Below are 26,758 nucleotides of genomic sequence, written 5' to 3'. Positions count from 1 at the left end.
TAATTCATTCAAATACTGTACCTACAGTATATTTGAATTAAACAGATACCAAAAATGACATATGCCTGCTAATGTGATGACTGAGATGAAATACCCAGCAGTTTATTAGCAAAATGAGAGATTTTCTCTTCATTGCACTGCTAACCTCAACAGAATGCGTGGAAGGAAGTACTCAATATCTTTCCTGACAAACACATACAAAGCACATGCATGCTTGCTGATCGTATAATTTTATTTAAAAAACTTAAATGCACACTAAATGGCAAAAGCCCCTCTGCATTGCATCAACTACTAGCTTTTCAATAATGGTGTAAGAGGATATACTGGTAATGAATGAATGAGAGGTTAAAATAATCAATAAATACAGTTCAAACACAAAATCATTGGGATACAGTGCTCTAATTTAATAAGGTAGAGAATTAGAGCAATATAAATTGTATGCTTCTTACAAGTGCTGCGATATATACAGAATGCAAGGAGTGAATTTCAAAAGACTTCCAGACTAATTTTACAGCTTTCAGTGCGTTAATGACATTGGGTGAGATAATTATCACTTGAGCATTTTCACATATCTGGCAAGCACACTGTTGCCATGGTGACAGTGCTTTCTAGACATATGCTCCCATGTGCTAGACAACGCACACACTGGCAATGTGCACAAAATCCTGGCCGAAGCCTCAAATTTCCTTCTCTTTCACATAGATCCACATATGCACTGGAAGTCTATTAGCACATATAAAAAAAACATTTATTTTGTGGTATGGGAAAATAAAAAGCTGATTTATTTCTGAAAAGTCTGCAGAGGAAATTAGGTGGAATGCTATATCATCAAGCTTATGTTTCACTTGGGGGTTATAAAAAACTATGAATGGGTTTTCCACATCCTAGGCTTTTTTATTATTATTATTATTTAAAACTCTCCTTAAGATAGTGGAAAAAACATAATACCTCTTAATTTAATTTTATTGAACATTTTTATTAATTCTACTGAGACAGAAGTAATTGCAAATTCCAGCTGTAAATTTAAAATGCAGTAAATTAAAATAATAAGCATAAGAATCTGCAGATGCTGCAGGACAAAATATCTAGTAAACAAGTAAACATCTGCAATAAATGAGTTGTAACAATGTGAAAAGCTAAGGGAGACAGAAGACATGAGGGATTTGTAGGTGAATTCATCTGCTTGGAGACGGCCAGGCTTGTCTGGCACAGAACAGCACTGCTGGGTTCCAGCCACAGACACTGCTGTGAGCGTGACAACCCACAATGCTGTTCAAATAAAGCTAACCTGAACCAAAAGGACAGCTATTAGTCTGTCAGAGAGGAGAGTGAAATAAACAACAGCTCTATAAACACATCTGCTAATAATGGTGTTAACATATCACTAACCCTAACTAACCCTAATCTTCTAAAATTCTAATTGTAAGCATAACCGAACTTGAAACAGGCTTAAGAAAAAAAGCATCTTGGTACAAAATAATTAAATTAATAAAAGGTTGTGATATGCTAATTTTTATGCCAGAGGGTACAGTGTGTACTAGAGATTATGATAATGACAGATGTTGAGCAGTAGAGGGAGACAAAGGTTGTGCTCCAACTGGAATAATAGCATTCTGCCAACTGGTGTGTACATGTTATACTAATTGTAAATAGTATTCTAATATCCCATTTCAAACATAGGCCCAGTTTCCAATCCTAAATTAGAAGTTAACTTGAAGTTTACCTAAAGTAACAGTGTCTTACGAGGTAATCACTCCTTTTGGCAGTCTTATACCTAGAATTTATTCAACACTTTATTTGTCTCTATATAAACTGATTAAACAGTTAAATCAAAGAGATATAATACAGGCATTAGAGGCATAATCCCAGGCAGCTCAAGTTGAAGTTACTCTCAGTGAGAAATGATTTTTTTTTCTTGATAATGTCTTGATAATCAGTGATTCAGTATCACAAAACAGTGTATATAAACTACAGGGCAAAGGTTCCTCAGCAAAGAACTGCTTCCTCTCTGGAGCGATGCAGCAATGCTCCAGCTTTCACTACCAGAACTATCAAATAATTTAGGCATACTCTCAATATTTTGTGTGCGCTAGATCTCCTGCAGCACTGAGCTTATTTAATAGTGTCCGAGGCTATATGCACCACCAAACCGGACATCTCAAATCTGATTCCCCACATGTTGATCTTTTTGACACTACATTGTCAAAAAAGATAGCAGATGTCTTATGGACTCATGGTAACATCACACAGTGAGAATACCATTGGAACAAAAAGACACATGAACCCTATGTCAGCCTACTGTAACTTGTCGTGATACTACATGAATACCAGAATAGTCCTAACAACACAATAGCAACCTCCAGATAACCTGGAAATCACAAAAGCGGTGGTTGGCCAATAGTAGGCTGCATGCCCAAATATGTATGTGCAAAACAGTTGAAAAGTTGAAAGAAATTGCAGGTCACATGATTACAGCCTTCATAGTTGAATGCTTAGCAGTGCGTGAAATCTCCTGCAGTCTACCAGTAGTTCTGAATGTCATTGCTCATGATATGGCATCTGTATTCTAAAGAGGGAAAGTGCTAGTGACACTGAAGTCAGAACTGAAATATAAATTTTTTTTTTTTTCATTTTTTCTTTTCATTAAAAGCCTGATGAACATCACAGTGTAATGATTCAGTGTAATGGTTCACATCAGAATGCGTTTCATTTAGATATTTTGCCACTAAACTGATATAAAAAAAGGAAAAGAAACAGGGAATTATGGGGTAAAAGACAGACAAAATAGTATTAAAAATAAATAAATCCTAGAAGCCAGATTTGAATGTGTGTTCCCTGAGCACCACAGCTCAATTCAAATCTGGTTGAAGTACTACCAACTAAAAAGTTTGGGGTCTGTTTGTTTTTGTTTTTTTAAAGAAATTAATACTTTTATTTAGCAAGGGTGCATTAAATTGATCAAAAGTGACAGCAAAAACATTTATAATGCTACAAAAGATTACTGTTAAAATAGCTGACGTTATTTAGAACTTTATATTAATAAAAGAATCCTGAAAAAAAATTATATGAAGCAACACAACTGTACTTATCAATGATAATAAGAAATATTATTTGAGCACAAGTGAACACATTACAATAATTTCTGAAGGATCTTATGACACTGAAGACTGGATTAATGACTGCTAAAAATTCATTTTTGCCAACATGGGAATAAATTACTTTTTAAAATATATTTCTGATCAAATAACTGCAGTCTAGATGAATATAAGCGAAATGGCTTTTGGAAAACATTTGATAAAATCATACTGACCCCAAATCTTGTATAACGATGTTTATAAAATATTAACATTTATTATTTATATCTAGTTTTATGGTTTTTAATATATAAAATATATTAAAACATTTACTTAAATACATTCAAAATATATATTAATTTTATATATATATTAATAATGATGATGGGATAGAAGTGCATCAAGTGCATTACAGTGCTTATGCAGAGGTGAAGCCAACTCTTGATGAATGCAAAAATAAATATCTAAAAATAAAGGCTTGTATAGGAAATTAAAATATTGGATTATGAATGCAATATTTTATAAAAGGCAATGCTAAAAGCTTCTTCCACCAGATTCCATTCTGTCATGAGGAGCTACTTGTACAGTAAGTGAACTAAATGACAAATCTAATAAAACAAAGCTTTTAGAGTTTAGGTTCAAACTCCCACATAAACTATGCAGGTACTGTTATGTAAGAATTCTCAAAAGGGGGTTGCATAAGCCAAACTTTAGACGCTAAAAGCTATGTTAGTCATGGCTGAATGAGCAGCACTGTATGGTGCTACAATACTTGTACTTAATGCACAGACCTCAAGAGCAGGTTCGAACTTTCCCATCATCCCCAGCTGTGTTGCCTAGACCAAGAAAGTTCCAGGTGTTTTTGAACAAAGGTCAGTTACAACAGTAAAATCACCATTGTGACCAATAGGATGAGGATTAAATACAGTAGAATACCTTAGATGTTAGAATGTGCTTGATAAACAAAGATACACAATTAGTTAATAGACTATTTTAAAGGAATGGTTGCACAAAAAAAATGGTTGCATTTTTTGTCATCATGTAATTACCCTCATGTTGTTTTAAACTTGTATGGGTTTATTTCTTAAGTGAAAATGAGCAAAATATCTGCTCTTTTCCATACAATAAAAGTGGATAGGGACCAGGGTCTGTCAAGCTCCAAAAAAGGTCAAAAGAAGACCATAAATGCATAATAAAACTAGTCAATATGATTTGCACACTATATTTAAAATCTGCTTAAGCAATATAAAGGCTTTGTACAGGCTGATTGAAATTTAAGTCATTATTTACTAAATATTTGGCCTTGAAAATCAGAGCTCACCATTTACATTCATATGGAAAACAGCAGCTTAGGCACTCTACTAAATATCTTGTTCTGTGTTCAACTGAAGAAAGAGATCATGTGTTTTTCTACCGCAAATGATGACAGAATGTTCATTTGGGTGAATTATTCCTTTAGATTTACAGCAGGCTTATACCAGAAACCAATAGGGAAATATAAACACCACTCCACCTACACAAAGTGTTTGTCATGATCAATGCCATACTGCTTTTCTAAATGTCTACAACATAAATAGCCTCACTCTCTCTCTCTTTCCCCCTCCCCCTTTTCTCCAACACATCTCAGTGTTCTATTTCAGCAGCATCTCTCTCATTCTCTCAATGCTGCAGCATTAGCCTCCATCCCCCACAAAAACACACATCTCTCTCCTATAAAATACAGCTATTACTCCCCCTTCCAGACATCTGCAAGCCTGCCAGACTGGAACGCACACATCCATAAGCAAAAACACATACAGAGCCTTACTACCGCCAGTAAACGGCTAATGTAAATAAACATCATGTCTGATTGTGACATCACAAAGACACAATAACAATCCTCTCCTCCTTTGTGAATACAGTTTCTCTGACAAATACTACACTTATTACTTATTTCTCACAGCACAGGCATCACTGAAGGAATACTCACATGCAGCCTTAAACCAGGTGAGCAAATCAGGTGCTTGAAAACAACAACAACAACAACAACGACAATGAGGTCATCAAGAACCTTCCTATCTGCTCCTCTGGTTCTTACTCACATGCTCTCGGGACGCTCCTGAGAGGGACAGGGGGGCTGTCCGTTCTCAGCGGACTCCACTGCTCCCATTCTCTGCTATATGATCTCCACTGGTACCCGTCTCCCTCCTCCTCCCCCCAACCTGCGCCTCCTGTTCCTCCACGTCTCTCGTCCTGAGGGCCCTTGGGCTGGAGTCAGACACACGCTGCTTTGCTACAGTAGATCTGGAGCAGATGGCATCAGGGGCGTACAAGCGCCCCGCTCTCAGCCCTCAGCATCCCTTACTTTCGGTCTCTCTGACTCCTTCTCTGTCTCTGTCTACATTGCATCAGGAGAAGGCTGTATCTTTCTCTGTATCCTTGACAACAATTGAACAGGACTGCTAAGCCTTATGGGTAGAGATGTGGAAGGATGCGAAGTGCAAGGGAAGAGGGAGGGAATAAGCGATGCTCCTGCTCTCTAGTCTTCAACTCTGTCTTCTCATAGGCTTGTTGTGGTGTTTGGCGAAGCGGCTGCTGGTTTTCTCCATAACCCCTCCCTCTCTAACTCTCTCACTCGCTCTGCTCTCTCTCTCCCTCTTTCTCCACAGGGAACGGAGTGCTTTAAAAGATGAGGAGCTTTTCCCTGTCGATTTGAGGTCTCTTGTGCCGATCAGCACAGCGAATGCAAACAATAGCCGACCCCATGCCAAGCTGAAAGACACAGGTCTCTTTTTTTACACACCGAGACACAGAAACAGAGGCATGCGGTCACTCCTTTCTTTTGTTATGCAACACCTTTTAAAGTTTCTCTGTGTTTTTATTGTTCTTTTATTGCACTAAATCACACCACCAACTCTCCCCTGTGAAAGTAGAGTGATATTTCAGGTTTCTCACATTATAGAGACTTAACTGGATCAGAAACATAACCCTAATGGTCTGTTTGGGGTCTGAGAGACCCTAGGGCATTTTGTATCTTGAAAAATATACTTAAAATACTTTTGACTTTATTTCTTCTGCAGAACACAAAAGATGATATTTTGAAGAACATAGGGTCCAAACAACATCATTGGAACCCACTGACTTTTATTGTATTGATAACAAATCAATGAGATTTCTCAAGATATCTTCTAGTTCCACAGAAGAAAGAAATTCATACAAGTTTGGAACAACATAATGCTGAGTAAATGCTAAAAGAGTTTTCATTTTTGGGTAAACTCTCTCTTTAATACAGAGGTTTTTGTTTCATTCGTCATGATTTTTCATCATCTGATGAAAAATGTATTCAAGTATAAACAATTTCAGCTTGATAATATGCATCAAACATGAAAAACGTTACATTACTTCTTTACATAATTAAAAATGCAATTAATTTTTACATGCTAAGATTCTTTGATTCTATAAAGTGCATTTCTACATTGTGAGGGATAAAGCTTTAAAAATCTGTCAAATGAGTTTTGATGGACATCATGAAATCAACAGCAACATCCAAACAAATCAACTAATAAAGTTTAAATTAATTGCATGTACATCAGACTTAAGGACTTTCTGATTTACAACTGCTGTTCTTTCATAAGTTTCAGATCTATCTGTTTGCTCAGGTCAAACTCATGATATATCAACCCACCCCTGAGAACAAAAAGACATATTGGCAGAAAGCAGCCATCAGTCCCAATGTCCTTAAAATGACACATATATTCAAAATCGCAATTAATATGTTATAAAAGGGTTTGTAGGTATGATCTGGAAAAATGAAAATGAAAATGAGACAACTCAAAGAAAAGAGATTACGAGGCTGGAGGGGAGCAGCAGCGATTCACACAGGTCGAGCTAATCCATATTGATTTACAGCATGAGACAGCAGCAGCTGTGGGAAATTGGGACATTGGTGGGGGCATCTGAAACATGAGGATTATAAATCTATTGTTCACTCATGAGAAAGCAGAACAAAGAGCTTTTCGCACAGATCTGCCTATTCACTTACAGTATAGCGCCTGAGGATTGTACACAGTGTAGGGAAAGTCTTCATGCCCCAAAGTTAACTGAAGCTTTGTTGTGTTCCTGTGTTTGTATATGACATGGCTATAAACCACTAAAGAAACAGACATTAGCTAAGTTAAGATGAACCTGAAACCCTGAGCAACGGGCCTTTCCCAAAAATAGGAAAAATGGGCAGTGACTCTTCAAGAAAAAAAATAATGAAGAAATTATTGACTGCACAAAAAACATTATAAAATACAAGATAAAATATTTCAGAAAGCATTCATTTTTGTACAGCAACACTACCCGGCAAACAACAGCAGTGGATAAGGTTTCAGAGAGAAGGAACGTGGCTCCTTAATGCTCATTGAATTTTCATTGAGTTTCAATGGGGTGGTGTGAATGAGAGGGAGTAGTGGTGAAAACTCCTACAAGCCTCAGATTAACTGCTCCGTTATCTGAGAATTTGTTGACTAATGGTCCAAAAATAATTAATTAGTACAGTTAATAATTAATTACAATAGTCAAAGTTTAGTAAAACATTAGATCAAGACATGCATTTTTCTTTTTAATGTAGGCTATTATTTATTTTCAAGTTTTTTCACATTCTTTTATGAAACAATTTGTTTTTTTTTTAAATGTGATGACCATGTGGCTTGACTTCAATAAATAGTATGCTTATATGAACATAAAATATTACGATACAAGTAGCAAGATAAATAATGATCCATATGCCTTTAGCCCAGAGAAAAAGCTAGTACTAGGCAGGGGGGGGGAACACATTTCTTCTACAATTCCACTGCCTGCCATTACCAAAACTTTTTGAAAATAGAAAATAAAAAGCAGAAAGCAAAAACATGCACCAGTACACAGAGGGTGATAATACTCTAGCTTGAGGGTGTTCACACAAATGAGATTCAATGGCATGTTCAAGGCTCTAGGCTAGTCAACGTCACTGGTTCTGTAGCCAAGCATCCTAATGCTGGAGACCGCTAGTCTGTTCAAACCTCTCATCATATTATGACTTCCCTTCTCTCAGCTCAGTGATTTAAGGATATATGCTTTATTACTTATAGAAAATTCTGTGCCAGCAGAAGGAACTCCGTGTTCTACAGCATCTATATGCAGCTTTTGTTTTCTTCTCAGCAGAAGCCAGGGGCTACTTTTCTCTCACTCTGATTTTTAAAAGCAAAAGTGATGAAAAACACAGCCGTCCATGATAAATTATAACAACAGCAAAGGGGTTTTTAAAGACCTGTCACCAATTTAATTGCTGTCTGTGTCAGACAGCTGGAAGACATGTGACAACTCATTATTTTACAATAAAAGAAATGTACAACAATGCTGTCACACGCAGCGAGAGTGTATAGTGTGTACTGACAACTTCATCCTATGCTCAGATGCAGGAAATTGAAAATTACATTTTCAAGCGTTGCAGCCACTGAAAGATACTGCAAAGGCAGTTTTTTTTTTTTAAGATTCATAACATGGGCTTTTAGTATCTAGGCTGAACTAACAGTCAAACATAGAATATGAGTAAGGAGAGCATACTCAACATTTGTTTTTGGTCAGGGACCCATATTCATATTTGCTTTGAATTATGAATCAATCTGTTGTTTTTTTATTCATTCGCTAATGAACAAGTTCAGTTAAAAGACCATAAAAACCCTTCAGTTTGCCACCAGTATGATGAATACAGGTATATAGAGCTACATTTTGCCAATACAAAAGTGCAAATATTTACCCGAGCGTGTCCTAAAAACTGAACTGTACTGTCTTCAGATACTGGCAACTTATACATACAGTAGTGAATGCAAAATCATACATAATACAAATGACCTTCCAAAGAGAGAGAAAAAATGTGAGAATGTGAGAGAAATGATAAAGACGGTAGTTGTTTGCAGAGGGGACAGTCTTCATTCCCCTAATGGATGTTTTATGTTGAGATGCATCAAGCTGGTGCCCCAGGACATCAGTTTATATTTGGCTGGATGGTGGTGCACTTCTGAAATAAATCTCATTATGCAAATGCTGCGTTTTACATGTAAGATTTTAAGATTACGTTCTTGCATCTACATTTTGCTTCCCTTTATGGGTAAATACAAAAGGTGTACTTTTGAGGGTATATGCCCCAGCTTCAAACTAAAGGTACAATTTTTGCACATTTTTTTTCCTGACAGTGTAGGTCAGTTTTTAGGCTGTATGCCTGTTTTGATGTGTGTTTACAAGCTGTGTGCTGCAGTGGGCAGCAGAGTTCAGTTCCAACGCTGAAAGAAACACATACACACTTTCTCGCCCTCTGCTGTCTGATGGAAGAAATGCAAGCTGAGCTCATCGCCTGTCAACGTGGCTGAGTCATCCTGCTCTCTATCCAAACACTACAAGCCCCCGAATGATGTAGAAATAAAAACCTTTACAACAATGTGCACAAATGGAAATGAGTCGCCTACAATAGTAGCAGCACACTCCATGACAATCACCTTGAAACAATGAGTTAAAATGAAAAATATCAACAAAATGGAATTTAGGCCTGAGAAAAGGTCTAGAAACATTTGCTCACACGTGACACTTGGTTTGACATTTTGTTGTATAACAAGTGGATGTAATGACTTTCATACATTTTAAGCATGAATTAAAAATGATTTTAGGCCCACTATATTCTCTATATACAGTGTTGTAAAGATGCATACAAAGCCTGGTGCCAATAATCTTAATGGTAAATTAATTCGTGGGTGCTTCAATTCTTTCAGACACAGAGGAAACAGGGTGTTATGATGAGGTACTCTGTGTGCAGTTCTGTACATACAGTACATACAGTGTATGACACAAATCCCTCAGGATCATCAGTGCTATTATTATTTTCAGTAGCAGTCAACAAAACAAAACAGTCAGATCGATTTAATTAAATCTAATCAGTATTCATAAATTCTCACCAGTTTCATAGTTAAAAACAGACTAGATGGATGAAGAAAGAGCATTTGAAAGCAGCCTCGTGATGTGAACTGTATTGCCCACGCAGGGAGGGCACATGAGTGGCAAAATCATCCAAGGTTCTTAAAATAACCACAAAGCAAAAATAATACAAACTAAATTTGAGCATACAGTATCTCTAACACTTGTGGCATCCTCACAATCTTCTAAAGAAGAAAAAAAACTGTACACTGTTAAACAATCAGTTAGCACACTCAGCAAATTATCATATCCTACCTTGCTGAAGGCTCAGAGTGCTGGAGCTGTTGGATTTGAGGAGGCACAGGAGCAGCAGGGGAAGCCTCGGGTTGACCAGAAGAAGCAGGAGCAGGAGGAAGGGTCTGAGGCTCAGGGGGAGCCCTATCCGGAGGGGTAGGGGGCGGTGTGGGGAACTCGACTGTGTCCTGGAGCAGGTGGGCAGGGAGGGCAGGAGAAGTGTCGTGCTGTGGTAGGAGTGATAAGGGAGAGGGGACAGGCTCACTGCTCTCAGTAGCTTCTACCAGAGGAGACCTGCACAACACCACAAATACACAGGCAAACACACAGGGAATGGTGAGGAGAGACGCAGTGTTTCCCATGAAATCGTTCATATAAGAACCATTATCATAGTACACAACAGAAATAAGTTTTTTTGCCATCTCAGATTTAAGACATCAGCTAAGCAAGATATTTATTCCATTTATAATTATTATATATTATTTAATATATTTTTTAATTATTGTTATTATTATTATTATTATTATTATTATTAAAATGACAATTCTCACAACTAAGCCAAATAAATAAATAGACTACCATTCAAAAGGAGTATGATTTTTTTTAAATAAATTTTATTCAGAAAATAAATTATTACAATAACAAAGACATTTATTCAATTTATACAAAACATTTATACAAAAGGTTTATATTTCAAATAAATGTTACTCTTTTGAACTTTCTATTTATCAAAGAATCCAAAATGTATCAGTTTCGGCAAAAATATTTAGCAACTGTTTTCTACATTAATCATAATAAATCTTGAGCATCAAATCAATGTGATACTAAAGACTGGAGTAATGACTGCTGAAAATTCAGTTTGCTTTTAGAGGAATAAATTACATTTTAATAATTAATTATAAGAGAAACAATTATTTACAATTGTAATAATATTTCATAATAATACTTTTTACTGTATTTTATTTTTAACATACTCAAATAAATACCGTGTTAATGAGCACAAGTATCTTTTTTTAAAATATTACATTTAAAAAAAATTACAAATCCTAAACGCTTTAATGGTAGTGGATTCATATTTGCTATGAATTATAAATCAATCAGTTGTTCTTTGATTTGTTCACTAATGAATCAAATTTATACAAAACTTACTACTTTAATCAGTACCTATCAAATTTCTCATACAATAATAAATCACATATCATTCCTACCATCCCTACTCCACTCTCGGCAGGGAAAAAATGGCAATAGCTGAGCAGCATCACAGACAAAACCTAATCCAACAGGCAGAACAGCAGACAGCCCTTCAGCTGCTCCTGTCAAGGGGTGTGCCTCATGTCACATACTAAAAATACAACTCACTCCACCACACAGCCTAAACAACTGTACATAGCACTGCTCTATCTCATCAGAAACAGTTGTAGACAGTCGCAGAATTGCACTCTAATCAGGTCTATGCACGCATCAAAGTATTACGATCCTCTTCTTCCTTCGCTTTAGCCGGATAATGGGAGATTGCATGTTAGACATAACCACAAACCACAACTTTAATGAACACAACAAGGTTTCTAATGCACCAGAGTTAATGGGAGGAGCACAAACACAAAATCTAATCACCCAGGAGCAGCTGTGTCCATATGAATGAGTCCAGACATGGTTTTTAATAGCAAACAGACTACACTAAATAAAGGCAGCAGGGTGGAGCTGGAGTGTTAGCAGTCATAAAAATAACGACGTCACTACTGTTAGCACAGCCGACGTACAGCTTTTTCACAGTCCTAACTACAATCTGACTGATAGCAATATCTAAGGCATAATTAGATGAGTACGGTGTGGTCAGGTTTGAGCTACGAGGGGTTGCGTAATACTATAATACTATACTGCAATGGCTAATAATTGTTGCCATGGTAACTGTTGCTTCCCTCTTGTCATGCATCACAAGGTTTCCAAGCCACCTCTCTCTCTCACACACACAGACACACACACACACAGGAGCCATTGCATCCACACAGTTTCATTTGTATATAAAATCAAATGTAGATTTATAAAGTAGACTGAAATGAAAAACAAATGTGGAATAAACTAGCAAAATTACATGGAAAAGTTTGGAAATTACATATTCATCTGCCCGACATAAAATGTGTGAAAGTTGAGAACACAGAAGCCTGTTGTATGCGACCTATTTAGTAACTTTGTGGTAGGCACTATAAAAAATTAGCATGAGCTCTCAAATTTAACATTTTGTTTTCATTCAGCTGTTGTGGGTGAAGCGCTAACAGCAAGACTTTATAAGTAAATTTGCAACTTCCTAAATAACTACAGAAAATAAACATATTCTCCAGTTTCTACTGAAGGGAAACATAAGGCATTTTATAGGTTTTTATTAAAATCTGCACAGTTATCTTAACAAGATAATATTAGCTTGTGCACGTGGAAAGTTGGTAGCTAGCCTAAAATGGCTGACTAAAACCATCAGGCTATAGTTTAGCACTCTATTTCATTTATATACAAACCCTCAAAAGCCACATAGTTCAAAATACCATCTCCAAAATATAATCAAGTAAATTCACATGCCACAAACTATATGTAATCACAGCATTTTATGGGTTCATGTCTAAAATGCCGGTTTAGTACAGCAACAAGTTGTCTACAGAGGTGTTTTATCGCACATTACCAAGAGCAAAGGTATCTTAACTGAACCCATAAAGTCCTGTGTAATCTACTTCATTCCTTACAATAACGGAATTTAACCTTCTGTCAACACATAGCAAATCATTATCATCAGGTGTCTGACAATGTCAAAACAAACAGAGTGAGCAAGCTAGCAAATTTGAAAGAATGAGAGACAGACTTTACAACACACTTCCTACTGTCCCTCCCCTCATCTATCCAGTGAGATCATCATAAACCATCTGTAATTAACATGTCTCCAAATATCCACAAGGCTGTATTCTCCAGCAGTTCACACTATTAGCAAAATTCAAAAGAGAAAAATGTAATTTTAAACAGCAGTAGAACTCACCTGAGACCAATACCCAGAGTATAGTGTGTGACTATTCTTTTAGGCAAGCCACTCAAAATTCCTCAGGCAGCCACTTCACACTAGCTCTCTTTTATTTCTCCGTATCTCTCGCTTTCTCTCTTGACTGTATCTATCTACACGCACAGAGTAATATTCTCAACTGGAGCGGCCCTGAACTATGGCTTTTGTTCCACACTGACAGACCTCTTGGTATGACCTCATGTGAGGGCGTTGGTGCAAATAGCAAACACATATGCATGCTTAAGCAAGACACGTGCCCGCACACACACATACTGACAGATACATGCAAAATTCCTTTAGTCCACATCTGTGGCAAGCAACAAAAAGTGGGCCGTTCAGGGATACGGGGACAAAGGCACACAGTCAAAGTTTCTCTTTCTTCTTTGCCCTCATTCTTGCTCTCTATCACTTTGTCCACCACTCTCTCTTTCCTTTTATCTTTCTTTCTCTCCGGCTCCAGCATGTCTTTCTAAATGAGGTGCTAGGCTAAAACCTCTGACTGACAAACACCAAGTGCTCCACTTTTATCTGTTGTGGCTGCTGCAACAGAGCAGATATAGACTCACGAGAGGGAGTGGGGAATAATGACAAAACGAGAGAGAATAAGAAAGTCCCCAAAAGGAAGCTAAGTGTACATTGCAATGCTCCAAAATTCAACCAAAAAAATCTTTGAACACCCATGTACCAATTTGGTTCATTTAAGCAATGAAACGAACAAAATCCATTACACAATATCCTATTCGGCCAATTCAGCCAAATATTGAACACAAAAAAGTGACGACTCCAGCAATACATGACCCTTCTATCAATTATGTTGTTCCCTGGACCTAAACACAACAATTTTGGCATCCTGTAGTCTAAATTAAGGGGGAATTCTTTGTGGAAAATAGCAGCTAACTCAATAACAAACCAAAGAAAGGGTAAACAATTTTATGAAAGTGCATAAGGAGCATTTCGGAGGTCTCACCTGCAGTCTGGTGGTTCTTCTGGCTGCTTAGTAACAGGGGTAAAACTCTCCTCAGGTGCAGGAGGAAAACTCTCCTCTGGTGCAGGAGGAAAACTCTCCTCAGGCGCTGGAGGAAAACCCTCCTCAGGTGCAGGAGGAAAACTCTCCTCAGGTGCAGGAGGAAAACTCTCCTCAGGCGCTGGAGGAAAACCCTCCTCAGGTGCAGGAGGAAAACTCTCCTCAGGTGCAGGAGGAAAACTCTCCTCAGGTGCAGGAGGAAAACGTTCCTCAGGTGCAGGAGGACAACTCTCCTCAGGTGCTGGAGGAAAACCCTCCTCAGGTGCTGGAGGAAAACATTCTTCAGTTGGGGTTTGGAATTCCAGATCAGTCGGAGGCGAACGGAGGGTCTCAAATTGTCTAGAAAGAAAATAAACAAAGAAGAAATTTTGCTTACTGTTTGTCTCAACAAAAACTCCTTTATAGCCTGTATGCATGTAAGTGTATGTGTGGCGCTCAAATATGTGAAGCCCAGTGTGTGTTTGTGCGTTGGTATGAAAGGATTCTTTCTTGCCCTAAAGGGCATGAGTTGATGTCACTGTTGAGGTCACCCTCAGGAGATAATGGGCTGTAGTACTTGTACTTGGCTCCATTTTCAGTCAAAAGGTCACATGAGAATAAAACATACTTTTTGTATCTGTGCCAATGAAAAGCACTACATTTCTTTCGACATATCTGTGAGTCAACAAAGTCAATTTCCCTCACAAGCTCTCATTGTAAAAACAAACATCAAATGAAATGTACCTGTTTTCTGTAGATCCACTGGTAGACTCATCTCTGTGCTCTGGAATGATCTGAGACATGGAGGCTGCCTCCTTCAGAGCTCTGAGCCAATCAGAACCTTCAGAGGAGTTGACTGCATCTGACTTCTCAGGTACAAAGACTGCACTGAGGACTTGGCTGTCTAATAACCTATCGATAACCTGTGATACCTGCTCTGTTCCTGTGCCTGAACCCAGCAACACATCTGCAGCTTTTGACACCTTGCTGACTTCATCTTCAATAGCTTCCCTGTCATCTTTCTCAGTTTTTTTTATTAGAAGGGAGTCTATGTCTCCAGGAGAGTTATCTGCTATGTCAGGACTTTGCTCACTGCTACTTTCAACTGTCTTTGTGGCGTTTTCACATAAATTTTGAATAAAAGACTTAGTGGGCTGCTGACTAGACTGTTGATTGACTGGAGGAGGGGACTGGAGGGAATCCTGGGGGTCAGACACTAACCAGACAGAGGTCTCAGGGTAAAACAATGACACAGCCTCTTTCATTTCTGACAGTGATCCATTAGAAACTTCTTCAATTTGCTGGTCTACATTATCGACTATTGCTTCAAAAGAGGAAAATAAAGACTGCTCCTCCAACTTGCTTTGGTTTTCTTTGGAGATGTTTTCTTCAGTTATAGACTGTGAAGACATAGGTTCAGCACCTTTGGACATTTCTATGTGATCCTTTTCAATGGCCGCCTTCTTTTCTTCATGACCCATCTGTTTACTTATCTCTTCTTGAATTCCTTCTTGCTGTTGTACATCATTTGAAACGGTGTCTTCTTCTTTCATAGAACTGATTGCGTTTTCAGTGTCCAAACAAGTTCTTACATGTTGTAACTGCTGTTCAGAACACTGTGTATTCTGCTCCTCTGTGTTTTGGGCACAGTCTGGGAATTGCTCTGACAAATGCTTATTAAGCTGCTCCATCCTCCAGGCGGCTGTCTCAGATTGGGGAGTGGAATTAGGAGTGTTAGGTTCTAGTGCATCTGTAGGGGCCTGATCCACACTTACCTCTTTTTCCTTTTTAATACATTTTTGGAGCACAGAAACAGAGGATGTGGTGGTGGAGAGCTGGCAATCAGAGGACTGAAAAACAAATTCTTTCTCTTGCTGAATTTGAGAAGTTACTGCTGTAGACATCTGCACAACATCACTCACTGAATCAGAACTGATCTCAGTGTTTCCAGGGGTAACAGAGTCAAAACATTTCTCTTCTGTTTTTAGTCCTGCTTTATGGTGTGAGAGGGTGGCAATCACAGAGAACCCACTTGTGTGATTTACAGAAAATTCTGAGCTTTTCTTGGTGTCAGGGATTTCGTTCCACACATTCCCATGTTCATTTGTGCTGACCGGTGATTCTGTACAATCTGCATGTTTACTCACAGTTTCCTGTGATGCTGAGATGGCAGGCTCTTTTGCCTCTGTAGCCTCTATAACCCGTGTGACTTCTAAAGTTTCAGAAGCTGACGATGTTGTTACAGACAAGTTGGGAGCTGACTGAGTTTGGATTTCATTTGAAGTACTTTTACCACAAACAGGAAATTTCCCACCATTAAGATCTATTGTTTGTATTGTCTTCTTTTCATTCTCTGGACATATATTAAACTCAGCAACATCTTTGTTATAGCCCCCCACCAGTGCGGCACTCTCTGATGTGCTGTTTAGGGATCTTGGAGCCTCTGCACTACAGTGCATCACCACCTTCTCTTGCTTTTCACTTGCCTCAGCATTTGCATGAATATTGGTCTCAGCATTTTCTAAAACGTTGCTTTTACTAACACTTAACATTTCTTCTGGGGGGGCACTCATAAACTTCTGTTGCAGCTGGAGCTCTTGGGATTGTGAAAATGCCAAATCTGGCTGGCTCAATCCCCTTGGATCTTGTGTGTGGTCTCTCTCAGGAGAAGCTTTCACCACTGCAGACAGGGTGTGATCAACGACTGGAGGAGATTTTTTAGTTAGTGCCCCTCTACAACCCAGAGTCTCTTCTATAATCCCTTCAGAGGTTAAACCAGGATCAGGCATAGGGCAAGACTGCAATTTTCCTCTTGGAATGGTTTCATCTAATAGTTTTTTTTCTCCTGATAGATTGGAGAGATTTATTAATGTCTGATTTTCTCCTTGTGTTTGATCAGCTTTTTCTTTTGCAGCAGTCTCATTCTGTTCTTGATATTTTACATTTTGCACCTCATTTCCTTGCACAATCTCCCTGTTTTGCTCTCCTCCCATCACCTCACTGAATCCTTTGGATACACTTTTAATCATATTTACCTTGTCAGATACATGTTGAACAGGCTCCTCGGTCAGAAGTGTAACGAGATTGTCCTCCAAGTGCATCAGGACTGACTCACCTTTGATTTCATCATTAGGACTTTGTTGCATTGTCAAAGCAGGCTGAGAATTAAGCGTTTCATCAGCACAGGATGTTTCAGAGGAATTTGTCTCTTCTCGATTATGCTTCTGCTCCTTAATATGCATTCTTTCTTGTTCCTTCCTTTCACTCTGTTTTCCATTTGTTTGTTCATTCCCTTCTTCCTGAGAGGCACTAGTTTCATTTTTTGCATTGGATTTTTCTTTAGTTTCCTTTACGCACTCCTTGTTGTCCTCTCCCCCCTTCACATGCTTGAATTCTTCAGATGTGTCTTTATTAATTACCTCATTTTCTGTAGTAGCATGTGTAGGTGCATTGCATAAATCATTTTCATATACAGAATTTAAATGTCCTTCACTCTTCTCTTTTCTAACAACATCTAATTCTCGAACACCCTTAGATCCGTCACTCTGTTTCATCTTTGCATTTCCAACTATATCTGGGTTCTTTAACACTAGCGGTGAATCACCTGCCTGTTCTGGTCTGTCAGTTGTAAGCAAATGGTTCCCAGAAGGTGCTGCAATTTCCTGTGTGGAGACACCAACAGAATAAAGCATATCATCTGCATTTTGAGATCTTAACATCTCTTCATTCACATCCAGTTGTTGATTAGATTTGTCTGTAATATTCTTTACAATCTTGGTGTCAGAATCACACACACAGTTCACACTGCAATCCTCCCCGTGTCCTGCTACAGCAATATCACAGTCATTAACAGACTCACAGTGACTCAGCATTGGGCCTGGAGCCTTTAGTACAATGACAGACACATCCCTGGCATCACTGTTAGTGCTTTGTGTGGTAGTTGAGGAAAGATCCCTTTGTGCTAGTACTGTAGTCTCCGCTGCAGGAAGAGAAGGGACAGTTGTGTCCCCAGCATCCGCTGCATCATTTTTCATCATTTCATTACTGAACTGTGATTCAGTCTGATAGGGCAGCATGTCGTCACACTTATCTGTATTTGACAGAAATTGCATCTCTGAGATTTTATTAGGCTGCTTGGTGTTGGATTTCTTGTCTGGTTGATTGCAATGGCACATGCTGTCTATGTCTGGGGCTGCTGCTGGAGATATGAAGCTGGTTTTTACCTTTGACTCAACTTCACATGTGTATTTTTCTGGCTTTGACTCATGCTCTCGACTGTCATTCACAAGATTCTCTGAATTTCCTGGACATGTTAGTACTATATCACCAGCTTCAGGCAACCCACATCCCTTTGATTCATCAGTGTCTTCATCCAGCTTTTTCTTGGTGGCAAGTAGAATTTCTGTATGTCTTTGTTCGACTCCTTCAGACTCAGTCATATCAGCCTGCTCACCATCCACAGCAGGGCTGCTGTTACGACCCTCTTGTGGCGATATATCCGGTAGTAAAACACTGTTCTTCTCAGTGGATGCTGACTCATTGGTATTATTTGTAGTGGTCTGAGTAGCATTCAAACATTCTTTATTTTCTTGCTTCTCTTTACTTACTTCAGTTGCTTCCAGAGTTTCATTAACCACATCCTTAGCTTCAGTAACACAGGTGGTCTCACCTGCAGCTGACAGTGATGAAACAGGATTTCTCTTATTGACATCAGGACTTTCATCTGTCACTTTTCCGTCGTCTTCACAGCTACTTATATTTATATTAGCATTTTCTCCAAGTTTTACAGTAGTCTCACCCTGTGTTTGAGATGTACTGGTCATTTCTCTGCAATCCTTTGACTCTTTAAATGTCACTTCCACTTTTTCTCTCTGCTTTCCATTTTTTTCTTCTTTACCTTCTTCAGAAGCAGTAGGTTCATTTTCTGCTCCATGCAGGTCAGTATTTCTCTGGCCAGTGGTCGGTTCTGTCTGAAGAGGAAGTGCTGGTTTGTTGATGCTGAGAAAACCTTTAAAGTTGAAGCTAGCCTCCTTTACTGGATGATGTAGACTTTCAAATACCATCAATGGGGGCAGAGAAGCACATTCATTCATTTGGCATTTCAGTGTTGTATCATTTTGGTTCTCAAAAGAGCTCTGCATACCTTTTGGAGACACTTCCATTTTGGTACAACTTGCGGCAATATCCCTCATGTTTACTTGTAGCTTAGTTGATGGAGATGTGTCTTCAATTGTAGGAGTTATTTCTTGTTTTTGTTGCCGTGTATCAGTCTTGACGGATGTGTCACAGCTTGCGGTTCTAGTCTGTGAAGAGCTCTGTACCTGTTGATCGTTAGCTTGCGCAGAGAGACATTCGTTTTCTAAAGAAGCTGCTGGTGGAAGTGTTCTATCACTGCCTGACAGGTCTGCTCCTGATGCAACTGAGCTCGGATTCAGATTAGCCTCTTCCTCTCTCCACGCTTCTGTCTTTGTAGAGTTTATATGGGAAAGAGGAGGGGGTGGGCTGATGGAGTCACAGTCGTTTATTCTGTTGATGGTCAGAGGAAATGGGGCTGTGCCTGCTGTGACAGGATGGATGAGGTCACTCTGGTCTTGTGTTGCCGTTGGTGATGCTGTGATGCGATGGGATGGACTCGTCTCGTTCGCTGCCTCTGTCTGTGATACCCTGCCGGCATGTGTGGTGTTCTGTGCTCCGCCTTCGCTTGCCTTTTTCCCCTCTTCTTCACGCTCTCCTTTTCTCTCCTTTGATCGGGAACTCTCCACCTTCCAGTCGCATGTTCCAAGGACGCCTGGAGAGGAATAGGTGACCAGAGCTTTGTCCTCTGTGCCGACCGCGCCTGTATCCTTGTCTCCGGCTGGGGAGAGTGCGATCAGTAGACCCCCTCCCTTCCCCTCACTCTCCGTCGAGTTGCCACAGCTCTCCTCAGTCGCCTCCTCTTTCTGAACAGGTGAGCACTTAATGTCTGGAAAAATTACTGAGGTGCATTCTTGTCCCTTTTCAGCTATAAATACACTTAATGTTTCCTCTGAGCTCGGAGACTCGTCCGCTTCCAGCTCTGCCGAATCTCTCTCTGCTGCTTGTAATATTATTGCCGCACTTTGGAATGCATCACCTCTCTTCTTCTCTCCCTCGCTTTCTATCATTTCTGGCATCGTGGGTGTTGTTTGTAGCAATGTGGAGGCAGTGGACTCTACTGAAGCCCGTTCAAGGGCACTCTCTTCTTCCTCCTTCTCTTCTGCACCGGCTCGGCTCAAAGCGTGTGAATTCCCCCACAGTGGTACATGTGTGGCAGCTCCACCGCCTAAAGGAGGTCCTTTCTCCTGCTCCAGTGGATATGCCTCTAAGTCACATCTCCCTATGGGCTCATGTTCAGGGGCTGTTGTAGCTTGGCAGAAATCAATCACAACAGCAGACACATTTTTCTCATGTTTGACTTCCCCTGTTGTACAGTGGTTGTGGTGTATGGTTTCACCTTCTGATATTGATTTGCAGGGTCCATCTGTCTGATCCTGGTTATCATTTTGCTCAGCCCCCTGTGGAGAGTCCAGTAACAGGGCAGGTGGAGTCTCAGCCAAGGAAAGATGAGCTTCGTGTTCTGGAGGTGGGGAGTAGATCAATTGTTTACCCTCAGGACTCAGCTGTTCTGGCAGTCCTAATTCCTGTCTTTGATGGTCAAGGCTTGATCCTACTTTTGTGTTAGTTTCTATCGGTCCATTTATCCGCTGATGTGTCCCTGACTCCACCTGTTTCTGTATGTTTGGTTGTATGCTTATTTTAGCTTCTAAATGCAACGTGTGACCAGAATGTTTACCCGTATGTGTGGATGGGCATGCCAGTAAATCACTAATTAACTGACTATGTGTCTCTATTTTTATTTCATCTGAGTTCTGAATCATCTGTGCAGCTTTTTCAGAACATCTGACTTCTTCATTCAAATGATTTGCCTCTTGAATTATTCCTGTTTCTCTCTGGGTTGTCTGTGCTCTAACATCTTGTGAACTCTCACCCTTCAGGGTGTTTTTCAAAGAGCAGATATCTTGTATCAATTGATCCTGGCCAAGTGTTTCCTTTTCCGCATCAATCTCTGATGTTGTTTGTGTACCTGTCCATATGGTATGTGTCTTTTGTTGACCAGCTATGTTCTCAGCTGTGTCTATTTTTGTCTCCATCTCTGACTTTTTTTGCTGTTCTGCCTCTGACAGCTGGCTTGCTTTTTCAGTGTGGTTTTCGGTTATATCCTCAAAGTTTTTGACATCCTCAACTCCAGCTGCACATGTCTTTCTTTGCTTTCTTCCTAGAAGATAATCTGTGAAGCTAAACACCCCCTCTTCACCCACTGTTGAGTCATTTGTGTGCACTCCATCATTTCCATGGCAACCTTCATGAAATTCGGCAGGTTTATGTGAAGATGAAGCAAAATCCTTTTTGACTTCAGCTTTCTCAGTTTGATTTTTGTCATCACTTACAGAAAAAAACCTGTCCAGATCACCTGCAGTCCATGTGTCTGCATGGGAGGATATGCCAAGAGCAGCCATTTCATCTTCACATTCCCTTAAAGCTTCCTGGAGTTCATAATCCATCTGGGCAGCCAAAGGACTGAGGGATGGAACATGTTGCTGAGATTCGCTAGACAAGTGGGCTTGGGCCAGTGATGCTGTCTCAGCAGAAACTTTGTCACCATCACAGCTATCAACGTTCACCAAAAAAGATACATTAGAATAAAACTGCTCTGAGAAACAATCAGTTGTTGATTCCACACCAAGCCAAAGCACGCCAACTGCACCTCATGCCAGAGACAAGATGAGAGCTCATGCATAGGCGCAACGAAGCACTTTAAATGTGTAAAATTCAAAAACCACATACACACACACTGCAAAAAATAATAATCATTATTCTTAATCAGTAATTTGTCATCTCAAAACAAGGTAAATTTACTTGAGAACAAATTTGCATGATAAACTTTTAAGAATCTCTCTAAAATTAAAATTATTTTTCTTACCTCAGTGACATTTATTTTAAACATATCGAACTAATTTTTGTGAATTAATAAACTTTATTCAAGATATATTCTATGAAAATTAGTATTTTTATTATATACAATTCTGCTTCTCAAGTAATTATACTTTGTTTTCAGGATGCAATTAAATAAGAAACTAAATAAATAATATTTTTCTTCTGTGTAAAAAAAAATTGTTTTACACAGTGCCATGATTATTTATTTATTTACTTACCCATTGGGTACCACTTAATTTCCTCATTTCAAATTTATGAATAGTATAAATCACTTGCAATTGTGTTACATTTTCATTGAGATTAAAATCAAGATGCTGAAATGTTTTTGTAAATTTAAAAAGGTGAAATGAGTGTTTGCCAAGTAAAAGCCTAGCCTGAAGACATAGCCTGAAGTCTTATGGACTTGGCAGAAAATTACATGCTGTTTTAGAGCAAGGTTAATGCTTCAATGCTTTTAGCATCCATTACGGACCCAGAATAACTGACTAACTATACAGTACATATGACAGAACAGCACTGCTAAATGTGTTAACAACCTTGTTACTGCAGACAATATAGAACCTGGTGAATCACTGTGACTCTGTATATATTACGTTTCAAGAGCTGAAACACAGTCAGTGACTAAAAACCCAATAAAGTAGCTACAGCTGATCTTATATGACAACCATGCTTCCCCCACACTGCCTGTCTCAGCCTAGTGTGCTTCTTTCTGTGCCTCCAGGGGAATTAACAGAACAGAGACAGCTTAGCTAACAAATTCTTGCCTGTCATTTTAAACAAAAAATCTATCAATCACCTTCACCTCAAATGGAAACAAATGAGAAAGCAGATCCTCCTGGGTTTCTCTCTGATTGGACCACAGCACTCATGTGACCTGCCAACTTGCTGATATAAATGACAACAGACTCAACCATGCAGCCGTTTTCTTTTTTAAGTAATGATTATGACTGGAAGCTGCCACTCCCATTCAGAGGAGGCAAGAAAAACGTTTATAACCCTTCTCTGGCATAACTATAAAGTCAGACAGCTGTACTGCAGTTTAAGTTACAGCAATTATGCTTGTATGTGCCAAAATGTACTTGAAGCCTTTTGGCTTACTGTATGTCTGAATGAATTACAGAACTGCAGCCACTCCCTACTGCACTGTCAGGCAGAATTTCAATACCCACAATCCTCTGCCCTTCCCTGAGCAGTTCTATTGCCCTTCTATCAAAAAAATCAGAAAAGAATACATAAATATTAATATTAAAAACATAAATAGTTTGAAAGCTGAATCTGACAGGATTTAACTGTATTTAGCTGAGAGAAACTAACATGAAGTACACCCTTAAAACATGTCAAGTATGCCAAGTATGAATGTAGATCTCATCTGTCTGTGTCCGCACAAGTCTATGCAACAAGAAAAAAACTGAACGTACACACACACACAGAACAACCGCAAATATACACACACCACATTCGAACATAGCTTCCTGTTAAGGAGGATACCTCTCACGCTGTACATCGATTTAGTGTGGTAAACCATACACTTTTACCTCATGCGTGTTAAAGTCATGTCAGCTGCCCGATCAAAGCACAACTAAAAACAACGCTAGTTTAGTTCACAGCAAACCAACTCAACCAGCTTTAAAACCAAACATGTTCAACAGACCACTAACCCAGCTAGTACTACATTTGTGTAAATGTTTTTCCAGTTGTGAAAAGGATGTAAAAACATTTTGATCCTAAATACTTAACATGACAGATGATGTATTCAAGTATGAAAATAAAATGTGTTTATATATTTCAAAAATTACATATTTTGTATTTGCCATTAAAAAGCGATTAAAAAGTGAAAAAAATATTTTCACTAGGGTAGGTACTGTAGATTTGTTTATGTTTCTTGAGATGTTTTGGCTGTATGAAGTTATGTTTGCAACTTAATTTTTTTTCTCTCTCTAAGTTGCTGTTTGGTACTGATCATTTTTTATAATCCAAATACATAAAATGCACATCATGATTTGGTTACACTGTTTTTCTCATTTTCTTTTTTACATGTTTATATGTACTGCAGCGTAACTTAAATTCCACTAATATAAAAACATTTTGTGCTTACTGAAGGGAACTCCATTTACACAGCACACATCAATAAATGACACCCAAAACACAAAATGGAGCAAAAGAGATCTCACCAAAATCTATTACATATGAAAACATGAATACACTTTGGCTGAGTTACCAATGTCTGTCTCTTATGCCGTAACAGACTGGTATCTCTCTGTCTCCATTTTAATCATTCCTCTATTACCTCTTCATGAGGCCCACTACTGGTGGACTGGCCTCCATGTAGTGCTCTAGGCCTGCCAGCAGAGGGTTGGCAGTGCCACCCAGTGCCACAGCCTCATTCTTCATTTCACCCTGCTCACAACTATACACATACACAAATAAATACCCATGAATATGAGCCTCATAACATCAGGAATCAGGAAGATTCAATTACTAATCAAGCTGTAAAAGAAATCTAAGATGGGTTTTATCAAAATAATTTTAGAACAAACATTTTGTCCACTAACAGGTTATGGTAATGCATGATACAATGTATTTATCACAACATTAAGAGCTTTTGTCCTTTTATTCCTAGAACTGACACTTGTCATATGTCTTATTAGGTAGAACCCTTACAGCAGAAATTCCTTGGAGAAACTCTTGCTGTAATATACACTACATACTACTACATAGTATACATAATATATATGTATAAAAAAATTGTAATTTCTTCAAACAAGCCTTACATTTTAATTAGCATTACCTCCATTAAATCATGTAAAATAAAACTCATTGGAGTGTGTCTGGGTTCTACCACCTTAAAAGCTGGCAAGGTTTGTGGCTTTTTTGTAAGCCTGCCAGTTGTCCATTCAGTCAGGTTTTCCATAGGAATGAGTCAGAGATTAATGGAAATTCATTCTGTGTTTATCCTGCCAAGCAAGTACAAGGTAGGATCTTCGTATAATAAGTCCTGTGTTTTGCTTGCTTTGATTGTGAAACATAGTAAGACGTGACATAAACGAGCGAGCAAGTATCAGAGTTCAATCTAATCTGTGGCTTCCAGTTTCAAGACTAATATGAACTTGCGCCATTCTTTGTGTCCTCAACCCCAAGGCGAGTTCACAATTTTAAGGCACCTTTCGTAGAAATGAAAGTTTTGTCATCATTTACTCACCCTCATGTTGTTTCAAATCTGTATGAGACATTTTTCAAAATATCTGCTCTTCATTTACGATTGGAATGATAAATGATGACAGGAAATGACAGAAAATACATTTTTGAATACCATACTTTTAATTACAGTAGACAATAATCATTATCACCTTTTTAATCTTTCTATTTTTGTTTCCAGAATGCAAAATAGGTTTTTTTTGTTTACTAGTATGCAAAACATATAACCGAAAGGTGTACAAATTTGCATCAGACGTGAATCAAAAAGAATTTCAAAAGAATCAGGCATCCTGTTGAAACTTGCCCCTTGCCAAGTGTCAAATGATAGGTTTACTCCTCAGAGCAGTTCCCTGAGGTAATCAATGTGTTTGTTTGAAAGAGAGAAATTATTGAGACCTACCCAAGCGAGGTTCCCCAGGTGAGATTGAGCTCAGTGCTAAGGTCGAGGTCTATGCTGGGCAGCAGATCATGAGGAAACTCTAGCTCCTCTTTATCCTCCTCTTCCTGTCTTCTCAGCTTTTCTTCCTCGTCAGCAGACACCTGTGGCTCTGCTTTGACTGAATCAGTGTGGACAGATCCGTTCTCTGCAGTGGCAGACTTCTCCTTCAGTGTGCTCACCTTGTCAGTGTGTACTGCAGCCTGAGAAACACAACAAAAGTAGTTAGAGCACAGACCGGTGCAATCTGTTTTTAATTAGAGATCCGTAAATCACTCAGACCAGCTGCACACACCTAAAATAGCTTACTTGCCACTTTGCGAACAAGTTAGTTGTTCAAACCGAGACTACGTTCCTTCAAACGTACAGGGTTTGACATTTTACATCAAAGAAAACACACCCACGTCAATCAAATTAAAATGCTGAGGTGATTTCAGACTAGGCTACACACCCTGATCATTTATCATTGTGCCATCAGCACTTTTAGACAAATCTTTAAAGAATAAACATGTTTTCAATGAATCCACCACACCAGCTGGGTCTTAAGGATCAGTTCAGGCATCTTCATATGCCCTTTTGCACACATGAATAAACAATGTAACAAAAAAAACAACATGTTGTAAACTAAAAAGTTAATTCTAGGTTGACAGTGAATTTCCACAGAACTCATTTACTTATTGTTTCATGAGGCAAAATGAAATGATTGTTCTGACTTTACTGGTTTTACCACTATTCTTCCAGATGAAATATGATAGCCTTGTTCAGCTGAGCTACATTAACCACAGAGAACTTTA

General features: G+C 38.8%; 2 protein-coding genes across 3 annotated transcripts in view; both read right to left on the bottom strand.

Annotated features, from left to right (window-relative positions):
* LOC306884663 (transforming acidic coiled-coil-containing protein 2-like) overlaps positions 1-5,628 on the bottom strand; it is a 28,514-nt gene extending 22,886 nt beyond the window's left edge. The window contains exon 1 of one of the 2 annotated variants that reach the window (XM_079440730.1): positions 5,156-5,628. In XM_079440730.1, coding sequence (XP_079296856.1) covers positions 5,156-5,223 — 68 coding nt within the window. In that variant the 5' untranslated portion in view covers positions 5,224-5,628. The remainder of the gene's footprint in view (positions 1-5,155) is intronic. The other variant, XM_079440729.1, reaches the window with a different exon arrangement.
* Positions 5,600-26,758, bottom strand: part of LOC306884192 (uncharacterized protein) — a gene marked incomplete at both ends in the record, with an annotated part of 29,134 nt that continues 7,975 nt past the window's right edge. The window contains 6 exons of the mRNA XM_079439913.1: positions 5,600-5,825; positions 10,299-10,571; positions 14,285-14,680; positions 15,065-22,006; positions 24,621-24,740; positions 25,929-26,167. Of these exons, the coding sequence (XP_079296039.1) occupies positions 5,600-5,825; positions 10,299-10,571; positions 14,285-14,680; positions 15,065-22,006; positions 24,621-24,740; positions 25,929-26,167 (8,196 nt within the window). The remainder of the gene's footprint in view (positions 5,826-10,298; positions 10,572-14,284; positions 14,681-15,064; positions 22,007-24,620; positions 24,741-25,928; positions 26,168-26,758) is intronic.

The sequence above is a fragment of the Barbus barbus genome (genome assembly GCF_936440315.1).
Source record: "Barbus barbus genome assembly, chromosome: 18".
NCBI classification, from domain to species: domain Eukaryota; kingdom Metazoa; phylum Chordata; class Actinopteri; order Cypriniformes; family Cyprinidae; genus Barbus; species Barbus barbus.
The sequence above is the reverse complement of the archived record's forward strand: the minus strand, read 5'-3'. Positions and strand labels throughout refer to the sequence as shown.